Consider the following 12,378-nt stretch of genomic DNA (forward strand, 5'->3'; position numbering starts at 1 on the left):
ATGTGACATAATCTTGACAGAAAGAATGTGAATGGACAAGAAGATGTGTCTCTTCTAGGCTGGGACTTTTAAGAAGACGGAAAGCTTTCTCCTTTTTTTTTCTTACTTCTATCATCCAGAAGCAAAGTATATTAAGGCCATAGGGAAGAACAAAACCAGAAGATAGAAGGAGCGTGGGTCCCTGACTCAGCATGAGGAAGACAGCTGCCTGCTAACCAAAAACATGTACATGAGTAGGAAATAAATAAGCATTGTGATAAGTCACTGATAGGTTTTGGTTTGCTTGTTATGGCATTCTAACACACATCATCATTGTATAGGCATTCTTTGGATGAAATTATGAACATAAAAAATCTAGGGCATCAAGGAGAACTTTTAGGAGCAATATTTGCTAAATACCAAGGCTACCCATAAAAAATGAGGTCTTATTTTATGTAAATTTACTTTAATCTGAATTCTTGGTCTCACCCAGTAAGCTAAGGAGGGCTCTAGGATGGAAAACCCATTAACCTCTACACAGCACTAAAACACAATGGCCACCAGGTTAATTTTAAAGAAAAGAAAAAAAAAAGCTTTTTTTAGGATAGGGTTGTTTGTTTTTCTTTTCCATCTTGAAGTAAAATTCACTCTGAAATGCTTTTAAAAATTTTTTCAGATGTTATTCCAAACTGATTTCCATAGTCCAAGAAAGAAAAATGTCTCAATATTTTCCCCAAGATAGAACACCACGATGCTGTTACAAATTCTAGTTTATACTATCTACAAAGTTGGTTTATTATTATTAGATGCAACTTGCAAACATATATAGATTCCTTTGTTTTACACTCCAAACAAGCCAGTAAGTTTTGAAAAACACAACTTTCCTCATAAGGAAAAGAATCCTGCCTTTTCTGACCATTAGGGCTCCAATATGTATCATAGTTGTGAAATTCAGGACCTGGATTGAGGACACTGCTTCGCATATCAAGAAGCCAGGGTTCAAGATCCTGAGGTTCTGTCCTTCATTGTGCAGCTCCCTTGCTGTGAACTGTCAGGTACATTTCCACATACTTATGCCTAGACTTAAGGGTCTGTATAATGATTAGAATAACACTCCTCTTACTCATCAGGGGGTTCCCAAAGCTCAGTGTTTACATGATGCTTCTGGTTGCCTACTTAGCAAGTTGCAGGCCATAAAGAGAGAAGATAGCTTTAGCCTCCAAAATAAAATTAAAAAAAAAAAAAAATCAGGCAGAGTTGAATACTGTCAACTCTGTGTTTGTTGTTTAAAAGCTAGCCCTGGAAAAAGAAAAAGTACTGATAGTTTGTCTACATTTGTCTACATTAAACAGATATCACTGTAATAATTAAAAAATAGGTAAAGGCAAAAGAAAAATAAAGAGAGAGAGAGAGGCTAATTATGACAAATGGAATTATTGGTCCCAATTCTTTGCTACCCTGCATTAGTGTTATATATCTGCATCTTGGCCTAGATACCATGTGGGTAGAACATGTTTCTACCCCTTCACTCTGGGCTTGACCATGTGACTTGCTTTGGCCAATACAAAATTAGAAGACATGATGTCCCCAGAGGCTTGAAGCATACCTGAGCTAGTGGATATGCACTCTCATGCTCCTGTCTTTTACCAGAATATGATGCCTTGCCTAGCTGCTGGTCCAAGAAAGAAGACAGACACATTGTGCAAATCTGGACTCAAATAGCATCCTAGACCCAATCCTAGCAGAGCCCAGACAAAATGATCCAAAACCCAGCTGACCTGCAACCATGTAAATAAGAAATACTTGTCTGCCAATGAAAGTTTGTAGTTATACAATATTGTCACCAACTGATAAACCACTTAATGCCTCAGGAAATCTCAGTGGCAAAACATGTCTCATGGATAGAACTGCAGGGTGTAAAAGAACGCCATAACATCCTTCATGTGCCCATTTTTAAAGGGAACCCAGTCAACAATCATCCCAGGAACTGTCTTCCCCCCCCTTGTTATATATACAATTATTTCCTTACATTTATAGCAAGACCTAGGAAGCAATCAAGGCCATGAGACCACTGAACAATGGGATTTCATATTAAAAACATATTGGGAGACTATGTCAATGCTACAACATATTCTTTTACTACACGATATTTAATGTTTACAATTACTTTCCATTTTATGTGTATACTGTAATACATTTAGCCAATATCTTTTGCCAGGTAGTTAGATGATAAGCAATTTTAATTCTAATAAATGATGCTGATCTAAATATCACTATTGTTATTTCTCTGCACCCATTCACAACTATTTCCTTGTGATGAAATGGGAGACATAGAATGGCTGGGTTAACAAATGTTTAATTGTTTAATTATTAATTGTATAGTTTTAATTTACTTTTGCAATTAAGGGACCAGGATCCCTATAGATTGAGTCAGCCATGGATTCCAAATGAGCAAAGATTTTCCCCCCTAGCATTCACTCCAATTAACCCTGCTGGAGTTTACTAGAAACCTACAGGTACCTACTGCATTACAAACAGTGCGGTATTTACAAGAATGGACTTCGGAGCCACAACACTCAGGCTCAAATCTTGGCTCTGCTGTTTGTGAACACCATGATCTTGTGCAATTCAGTCAAACTATTTGTTCCTCAGTTTTTTCATCTGTAACATGGGGATAAGACTGCCCCTCATAGGGGGATAAAGATGTTTAAGAAAAAATTAAGGCAATAAATATAATTCCCTAAAAACAATGCATGCTACATAGCAAGCTCTCAAGGTTAGCTCTCATTATTATTAGTGACAACTAGATGAAAACATCATAGATCTTCCCCTCAAAAAGCAGAGTTCAATGAAACTTATCAAGGATAACTGAGTGGCAAAAATTTTAAGCTATAAGCCTTCACAAAATCTTTGTTTTAAAAAAAGCAGTAAACAATTGCCAAAGAAAAGAGTCTTTTAGATTAAAACAAAGCTAAGCAATATGAAGATGGCTGGTCTTGGTGTTACAAAATATATCAGGTACAGATTTCTGATGGCAAAAACAGTCACTTTGACTTAATTAAGTTTAGCAACAAGTATATCCCAAGGTAAGATCACATGTGATAATTCACAGGTGCCTAATGCTAGTAGAAACTCTTTCTTCAAGATCAGAAATGATGTTTTCTTTCTACTGCAACCCAATACTGGCACAGTGCCTGAGACAGATAGAAACTCAATGGATAAAGGTCCAAGCTGATGTTCAGAAGCCCAAGTTCCCCACCAAGTGCAAACACCCAAATTCAATCCATGCTGCACATAATATTCATAGCCACCCATGGCGGGGCTAAGGGCTTGGCATAAATTCTTTCATTAAATCCTTAGCTAAGCTATTTAGAGGACCAATTAGAATGTTTTCTTCATATTCTAATCAAACTTACAAGAAACTGTTTTTAAAAACTGACATTCATGAGATTCTTTTAAGCGCTCTCTCTCTCTCTCTCTCTCTCAGGCTAATAAACATTTTTGAAAATTACATAACCTGAAATTTAATCATATAGAAGTATATATAAAAATGTAAAGGTGTATATAAAAAAATAAAACAGGGGCGCCTGGGTGGCTCAGTCGGTTAAGTGGCCAACTTTGGCTCAGGTTATGATCTCACGGTTTGTGAGTTCGAGCCCCGCGTCGGGCTCTGTGCTGACAGCTCAGAGCCTGGAGCCTGTTTCAGATTCTGTGTCTCCCTCTCTCTGACCCTCCCCCGTTCATGCTCTGTCTCTCTGTCTCAAAAATAAATAAAAACGTTAAAAAAATAAAATAAAATAAAATAAAATAAAATAAAATAAACTGTATATATAGCACGCTAAGTTTTTAAGAGTAGGATTGCTAGAGCTATTGAGATTATGAAATGGGAATCAACTTCAGATTTTTTTTTTAAGCTGTAGGCCAAATTTCATGACTCAGGTCATTTATCTGCATCAAGAGCTATACCTCTGCATTGTTTTAAAGCTTTAAGTGTACTCCTCTAGCAAAAATTGGAGAGAATCATTACTGCCCCTCCTTTTGGTCAAAAATACTATAACCAAAGTAAGTAAATTTCCTAAGTGAAATGAGTAAGGAAAGGGATGAGTCTTTTAACCATTAACATTTAATTTCTCCACTTACAAAAAAGGGTTGGACTAAACAATGTTTAGGATCTCCCGCTTAAAAAAGCAAATGGTCTCAATCTGTAAAGGAAAGCAAAGAAAAATATCCTCACAAGCGTTCAAAGAATATCAGTATAACTCAAGTATGAACATTTGCCTAAACTTAGTGAAGTGAAGCAGTCTTTGGTGAATTTCGTCCCCTTGGCCTGAGGTCAATTTCACCCTGCAGTATGCCACAATGGGTCAAATGTTCTAAAGTCTACTGAGCCTATGACAGAATCCTTGCTGTTACCAGAAATTTATCTCTCAGAAGTCAAAATCCAGGATTCTCCAAAAAATGTGAATAACTCAACTTACTTTTCAGACCATTTAGGAACTGGCAGAGAAAACTTGTCATACACAGAGAAAACTCTGCTTTGGGACTTAATAATCCGTTTCTTGGGCCCCTGGGTGGCTCAGTCGCTTAAGTGCCCAATTTTTTATTTCAGCACAGGTCATGATCTCACGGTTTGTGAGACTGAGCCCTACATCGGGCTCTGTGCTGACAGTGTGGAGCCTGCTTGAGATTCTCTCTCTCCCTCTTGCTCTGGCCCTCCTCCACATGTGCATGCTCTCTCTCAAAAACAAACATATAAAGAATAATAAAATAAAAACCAGTTTGTCCAAAGATATTTATATTCACAGAAAAAGGCACTCAGAAAGAAAAAGAAATAACCTTCAGTGATTTAAAGTTGAATAATATGAAAAATTTATATGGTGAGTTACTTCAAAGCACTTTAAATTATCTTAGGCTGGCTATGTTTCAAGTCAATACAAGTGATTTGTGTTTTCTCTGTATTCGAAAAATTTTTAAATTAAATTTAACAACATGATTGAAAAATGGGTGAGAAGGAAAATAAAAGGATGAAAGCTGTGAAGACATTTCACAAATGATAAACGAACGTCCAATAAGCACATGCAAAGATGTTCAACACCACTTAAGTCATCAAGAACATACAAAATAAATCCCTGATGTGATATGACTATCTATCCATTAAAATGGCTAAAATCAAAAAACAACTCAATACCTGGCAATACCACAAGCTGGCAAGAATGCAGAGCAATTAGATTGCTCATCTGTCGCTGGTGGGAATGTAAAACGGTACAATTTTGGAAACAGTTTGGCAGTTCCTAATAAAGTTCAATATACACTACTGATGCATGCACCAACACAGATGAATCTTAAAAACATACTGAGCAAAAGAAGCCTGACACAAAAGAACATGTACGTTTGATTCTATTAATGTTAAATTCTCGAGGTAAATCGAATCTGCAGTGAGGAAAAGCAGATCGCTGGTCGCCTGGGGCCAAGAAATGAGGGAGGAGAGCAGGAAAGACAAAAACAGGGCACAGGAAAGGTTTTATATCTCGACTGTGGTGGTAGCTACGCTGGTGTATAAAATTTGCCGAATTGGGGCACCTGGGTGGCTTAATCAGTCAAGTCTTGATTTTGGCTGAGGCCATAATCTCACAGTTGGTGAGATCAAGCCCCACATGGTGCTCTGTGTTGACAGCGAAGAGACCTGCAGAGGTCTCCCTCTCTCTCTCTCTGCCCCTCCCCTGCTCTCTCTCTCAAAATACATAAACATTTAAAAAAGTAAATAAATTTGCCAAAATCTGTACACACACCTGCTTTAACAGGTCCCTTCTGTTGTATGTCAACTTTCTCAGTAAAATCCTCAATTTCAGAACACATGCCCTCCTTAAGACCCATCACCCACTTAGCTTGTTAGGATGAGGACTGGTATAAATTAGTGATGAACCCCTGAATTCTATGCCTGACACCAGGAAGGAGTACACTGTTTGTTACCTAAGTGGAATTTAAATAAAAATTTGAAACAATAAAATTCTCAATTTTACTGCTCTCTGGATTGCATCAGATTTCACCAAAGGGTCTGCAGAGGGCCAGGCCCATTCCAAAGCAGGCCAATTTTCACACCACCTGGGAGGACGCGCCAGTGTGTCAAGGCAATTCCTCCTCTTGCGCGTCCGTCATTCAGGACTCACCTGTGAGAGCTCCTCCCAGGCTTCCCCGCCGCAGCTCTCGTCCGTCCTCACTCAGCTGTCTTTTAAACTTCAGTGACTTTGCAGGACCAGAAGTCACATCCGGGGTGCTGCATTTCCGAAACGGCATGGGCGGAGGTGACAGTATGTGGTCAAGCTGTAGAGACAAACACAGGGGCATCACAGGCTGAGGACACTCTCAACACCCACCAGCCCCCTTGCTTATCCTTCTCCAAATCCCTCTCTCCCAAGCCTGTTCCTAATGTGGTTACTTTAGAGAATTCAGGGTTTCACTATTGTGTCCTACATCTGGAGCACATTCTGGCGTACCGCAAAATCTCAACAGCAGTGACGTTTAAAGTGCGGGTCCCAACAAATTAGTGGGTCATGAAACCAAATTTAGTAGATCTAACCAGGATTTGTTTAAATGTAGCAGAAGTTGTTAGAGTCCAACAAAGGAAAAGCACAGTTTCATGAATCGCCTGATTAAGTTATACTTGTGTGTGTGTGTGTGCCCTTACTCACTGTGTAAGGTATATGTCTTTCCGTGGGCCATGATGTCTCTAAAAAATGAGTAGTATTGTTCTATAGAGAATCAATAGATCACTTCTTTAGTAGTTCACAAAAGAAAATCCACAGGCTTCTGGTGCTCACAGATACATGCAGGGAAGGGAAATTTCTAAGCACCGCATCCCTTAATGCAAATCAATACATCCCTATATCACTTTATAGCCTTTTAAAAGAAAACCTGTCACAAGAATCAGAGAAACTAAAATCACTTCAAGAGACAGCTTTCTACAAAAGAATCCCTTGTGTCACAACACTTATTTCAAGATCTGTCCTCCTTTTCTAAGAAAACCTTTCAAACCTGAATAGGGCCACATCTTCTAAAATGTTCACCTTCAGAGTATATATGCAATATATATATACATATACATATATATATATAGATGGTTACTGAGGACAAAAATACTCATTTGCATATACATCTATCCAGATGGTTATTAAGAACAAGAAAGGAGTACAAAAGGTATTCGTGGAAATTCCAAATGCCACAGAAAAAAACTTTGTAGAAATTTAAATTCAGACAAGACTTCAGTAGCGCTGCTCAAATCTGAGCATTTTTAGGGATGCTTCACTGATATTTGCTTTGCTTTGTGTTCATGGGTAGAGAAACAGCTATCTGGTTATATCTGTCTGAATTTTTGCAGATTAGCACTATCATGGATCTATTTTGCCTACATGGTGCAGCATACTCAAAACGATGGCACAAAAAGAAATTTAACCCTGCCTATGAGTAACCCCTCCCAAGCGCAATGGGGTAGAACAGACCTTACTGGCTCAGCTCTTACAAGATGTGTGCTCCCCCAAGCTCACTGTATTCATTAGTAACACCCAACATCTGGGCTTCAAGCACTTGTCAGTAAGTAACCACCTCAAACTCAATACTGGTCAATTTCTTACTGTATTTCATGGCCACTTAGTATTATTGTGAGAGGTCCTCGAAAAACTAGCAGTGCCTCCACTCCAGGATCAAACCAGATCAGTAGGGAAAAGATCCCAGATTGTACTTTTGGAAGCTATTTGTTGAGTCTGCTGTTCATTACAACAGCATCCTACTTAGGACAGCCTCTAAGAAGGAATTGTATCGAATTTTAGATACTCTGGCCTCAAACCTTATGGACACAAAATTGGAGCAAGAGAACCCTGGACAGTGACACATCAGCTACTGGAAAAACGCAGAAAGCATTCAGTGGTTCAAATGTGGTCTGATCATTATACAATGTAGAAGTTATTTTTGCCTCCTTCATGGCTCCATTTTATGCCTTTACTCGTTTTTTTTTTTTCTTTTTTCTTGGCAATGACAGTGAGCACCCGTATTCCCTTTACCACCTTTTGCCATACTATCTTTGCTCTCTCTTCTTCTGTCTTCTCCCACACCCACACAGTGGAGAGTTGCACACATTATGGATCTTCACCCCCCAAAACTTCAATATGCCTCTTCTAAGAACAAGGACATTCTCTTCAATTCTCCTACCCTGTATTACAGGTATCCTTTTAAGTGTCTCAAATCTTTCGTTATCACCTTGAATTATAAATAGTAGGGAAAATATAAAATAAGATTCTACCATGTGGACTCAATACTAGGAATTTGCTTCTGCCTTAAAAGGAAAGCTTGCAGCCACAAGGTGGCAATGTGTCACAGATATTCAACACAACGTTCCCCAATAGCCAGCTACTGGATCCCGTAAATGCATCCAGAACCCCTGAGAGTATCTGAGTGACTTAGAGTCCATTCCACTTAGTTATTTTCTCCCAATTACTAGTGGCAGCTGCATAAAATACAAATATTTATTGTTTAAGGGTTCATCAACTTCTGCTACTTCTTTTTCACCTGAAGTTAAATTTTTCAGCTTGCAGAATTACAATTACTCTCTCTGGGGAAGAGTGTTATATCACAAGTTAACAGAGGGTGGAAAAATAAGAAGGAAGATAATTCCTAAGTAAGAATTATGTGATTTCCTTACATATTTCCAAACAAAGCCCTAGAAGATGAAACAAATGCAGGCGAGGAAGGAAATCAAGAAAATAAAAGAAAACAAACAAAAAAGAAAATCTATTTCATCACATATATAGCCATGAGCTATATTAGTCCATAACCCAGCATTTCTAATCAGAACCGCAACCTCAAGAGGGGAGTATTATTTTAAATCTGGGAAAATGGAGTCAGTGAACTGTGAGGGCTGTCAACATTTCAAACACAGTCTAAGGAGAAAAACCTGTAAGCGTAGCACCATGTTCCAGGATCCCATTTCCTTCTTCACATCAAATCACAATCCCAACAGGGCTCTCTCTAAATAGATCATTTTTCCAAATTTGCTGGCTTGTCAGGGGCTCAATGTTCTTTCTACAATTAGTCAAAGCTTCTCAAAATGGTCCACTGCAGCCCTGCGATTTCTTTTTCATTTTTTTGTCCTGATTCAAACACTCATACTCCAATGGCAAATATTTCATCACACCCTAGAGCTTATGGTAGACATCAAACTTATCACTTCAGACACAGCCTTTTAAAGGATTCCTGTTTAATGTTTTCCAACTTTTCCAAACTCCCCACGTCTTTATACTACAGGAAGCTCAGCTAACGACAGAGCTGGCCTTTAAACCAAACAATGAAGCCTGAACTTATCATGCCTGCTTCACAGACTTCTAATTTTTGTCACCAAGCAGACAATGCATTCCTATCAAGAGATAGCCCTCTTCCCTTGTCACATACTTACCTAGTCACTGCTAGCCACAAACTAGCCTGCAAAGACACATTCTCCAGAAATACAACCTTACCTCATTCACCAATAGCAAATATTGATTTGTGGTGGATCCCATTTGCTCAAAACTTCCCAGTTTAGTTTTCTCATCCTCCTGCAGTTCCAAGGACCACAAAACAGTTTGAAGAGGTCCGGTGCCATATCATGAAATGTCGAAGTCAGACAGATAGGGACCAAACACACCACATACATGTCAACAACTTCTGTTGCTAGCAGTCTATCACAGGAAGCATGGAAGCATCTTAGAGAACAAAGGGTGTACAGAAACTATAATACAACTACTAGAAGTCTGATGCACATTTAGTGCAAAGTTTCCAAAATTCTCAGTCCTATTGAGAAGCTTATCACCAGAACTCCGCATCTGTGTTTTTTGAGTTTATCACCTCCATTCACTGTTGGCTGTTTACAATGCTCAGGCTGAGAAAAAGAGAAGAACCCATCACTGTCACAATATGGCTTCTACCATCAGTGAAAATGAATTAAAAGTACAGGTAGGAGCGCCTGAGTGGTTCAGATGGTTAGGCATCCGACTCTTGATTTCAGCTCAGGTCATGATCTCCCAGTTGGTGGAATCGATTCCCGAGTAGGGCTCTGTGCTGACAGCATAGAGCCTGCTTGGGATTGTCTCTCTCCCTCTCTCTCTCTCTCTCTGCCCCTCCTCCACTCATGCTCTCTCTCTCTCTCTCTCAAAAAATAAATTGAATGAATGAATAAATAAAATGAATGAATGAATGAATGAATGAATGAATGAAAATACAGGTAAAGGCAAATTACCAAGGAATCTTGATCTTATTTTTAGTGTCTCTGCCATCCCCACCACCACCATCTCCAAACACGGACCATGGGTTTATTCTTCTATGGCTACAGCCCCCAGGAGTACCGTCCTCTCTTTCTAAAAGGGCATATCCAAACTTTCAATGAACATTCAACTTGCAGCCTTCTTAACTATTTTCTCCAACCTCCTCTCCAGATACACTCACACTCGAGCACACAAGTTCTCTAATTCACAGTTTCTACACCATCACAGTGATCATATGGACATAAACCCGTTTTTCCATTTTCAGTAAATTGCAAGTCCTTTTATCTAGCTAGTCAAGTCACAAACCTTACAATTATTCTGAACTTCTGTGTTCACTCCATATCCAATTCCTCTAAACTAACCTCCAAAATACACATATGCAGAATCCAATCACTTCCCCATTCCTACTGCTACCAAGCTTATCCCTGCCAGCCAGATGCTCCACATTGTCTGCTGGGGTCCTCCGGCCTCCCCTTCCCCTCACCCAGAGCAAAACCCAAAGTCCTGGCAATGCCCTACGGGTCCTTCCACCTCTACTCACAAGTCTCTGATCCCACCTACTATTTCACTTGCTCCACCTTGGCCTGTTACTGCACCTTGGTGCTCCAGGCATCTTCCCACCCAGCACCCTTACCTTGAGCATGGCCTCTGCTTGAGACTCACTCCAGTATTAGCTATCATGCTCTGCCCCCCCCCCCATCAAACTCCCACCCTCCAGGTCTCTATTCAATAGTCAGTCTTCCATGGGGGGTTCTCCAACTGCTTTGTGTAAAGCAGCATGCCCACTGCTTCGTTCCCTTCTTTATGTTTCTTTTTAGCACCTCTCACCCCATGTTAGATCTTCTATATTTGTTTTCCTTCTCCCACTAGATCCTAAGTTGCATGAAATTACATACTAGTCTGTTCCATTTGTCCACTGCTCTACATAAAAGGCACCATGTAAACATTGGTTGAAAGAACAAATGAATGGCAATCTCTGGTATTTCATTTAAAATATAACCAAAAAACAAAGACCACGTACAATTAACAGTTTTTACTGTTGGACAAAGCTGAATAAGATTACATTAAATGTTACTCAAGGTGAAAATGCTAACTGCAGTCCACAGCATTTTGACAAAATTGAACATTTCATGTATGAAAAAGACCCTGAGGTTATAGCAAACGTCACCTTTTTAAAGAATCTTTCTATATACAAACTAATATGCTAATTTTTTTTAACACCGCTGCCTCTGAAGGTGATTTCTAAATAATGAATTATGCGGCCTCTTAACTATATCCTAACGAGCATATTCAGTTGTGTCTATCAATCCAAGCCTTTCCCTACACTCTCTTCTCTTTGCTATAATTCCCCATTCATTCCCAAGATGTGGGACATGCATTTTAAAGACCCATCCAGAATGCATGTGCCCTAAGGCCAAAGTTCATTAGTTCACCTGGATCATCAATGTCACTTGCATACACAATGAGGCTCACCAGTAGTCTTTTTTATGCTAAAAAAAAAAAAAAAAAAGAAAGCACAGAAAAGAAAAAAGAGTAAGAGACTGACTAGTAACATGGGGTTATGAAGACCAGGTTCAGTTATTCTGTTTCTTGATATTAAATATTCTAAGAAACTTAAGGTATGAAATGAATAATTAACAAATTGCATAGACTATGCTTATAATCTTAATTACCTGTTCTACTGCCTCCATCCAAAAAGGAATCAAATGAGCAACCCAAACTGACTGTACTTCACAGGGTTTTATTTACTTTTAAACCAAAACCTATAAACAACATTTTAAAATTTGACAGAATAGAGTTCTATCTTTAAGACAGTCATTACCAGATTCATACTAATTTCGCAGTAGTTAGAAAAGTCAACGCTTACCATCCTAATTAAGACAATTAACTATTTCTATGCTCGTTTCCTCACCCACAAAACGTTAGTAGTAATACTATCTCCTGTGGTTGTTGTGGAGATTAAAAGAATTCCTATACGCACTTAAAACATGCACAGAACATAGTAAGTGTAGAATAAATGTTAGCTGCGCTGGTTATTGAAATTGCCATAGAGGAAGTCACCTCATTCGCAAACATCTCTGCATGTGTACTTCATCACAAATGGTTTGCAAGG

At 38.9% G+C, this 12,378-nt stretch overlaps 1 protein-coding gene across 8 annotated transcripts in view; it reads right to left on the bottom strand.

The window, feature by feature from the left end:
- Positions 1-12,378, bottom strand: part of MAST4 (microtubule associated serine/threonine kinase family member 4) — a 563,317-nt gene that overhangs the window by 412,767 nt on the left and 138,172 nt on the right. For all 8 annotated transcript variants that reach the window (XM_053907302.1, XM_053907300.1, XM_053907299.1 and 5 more), the window contains exon 2: positions 6,147-6,300. In XM_053907302.1, coding sequence (XP_053763277.1) covers positions 6,147-6,300 — 154 coding nt within the window. The remainder of the gene's footprint in view (positions 1-6,146; positions 6,301-12,378) is intronic.

This window comes from Panthera pardus, unplaced genomic scaffold, assembly GCF_024362965.1.
Source record: "Panthera pardus isolate Hobbes unplaced genomic scaffold, ASM2436296v1 HiC_scaffold_2, whole genome shotgun sequence".
Classification (NCBI taxonomy): Eukaryota; Metazoa; Chordata; class Mammalia; order Carnivora; family Felidae; genus Panthera; species Panthera pardus.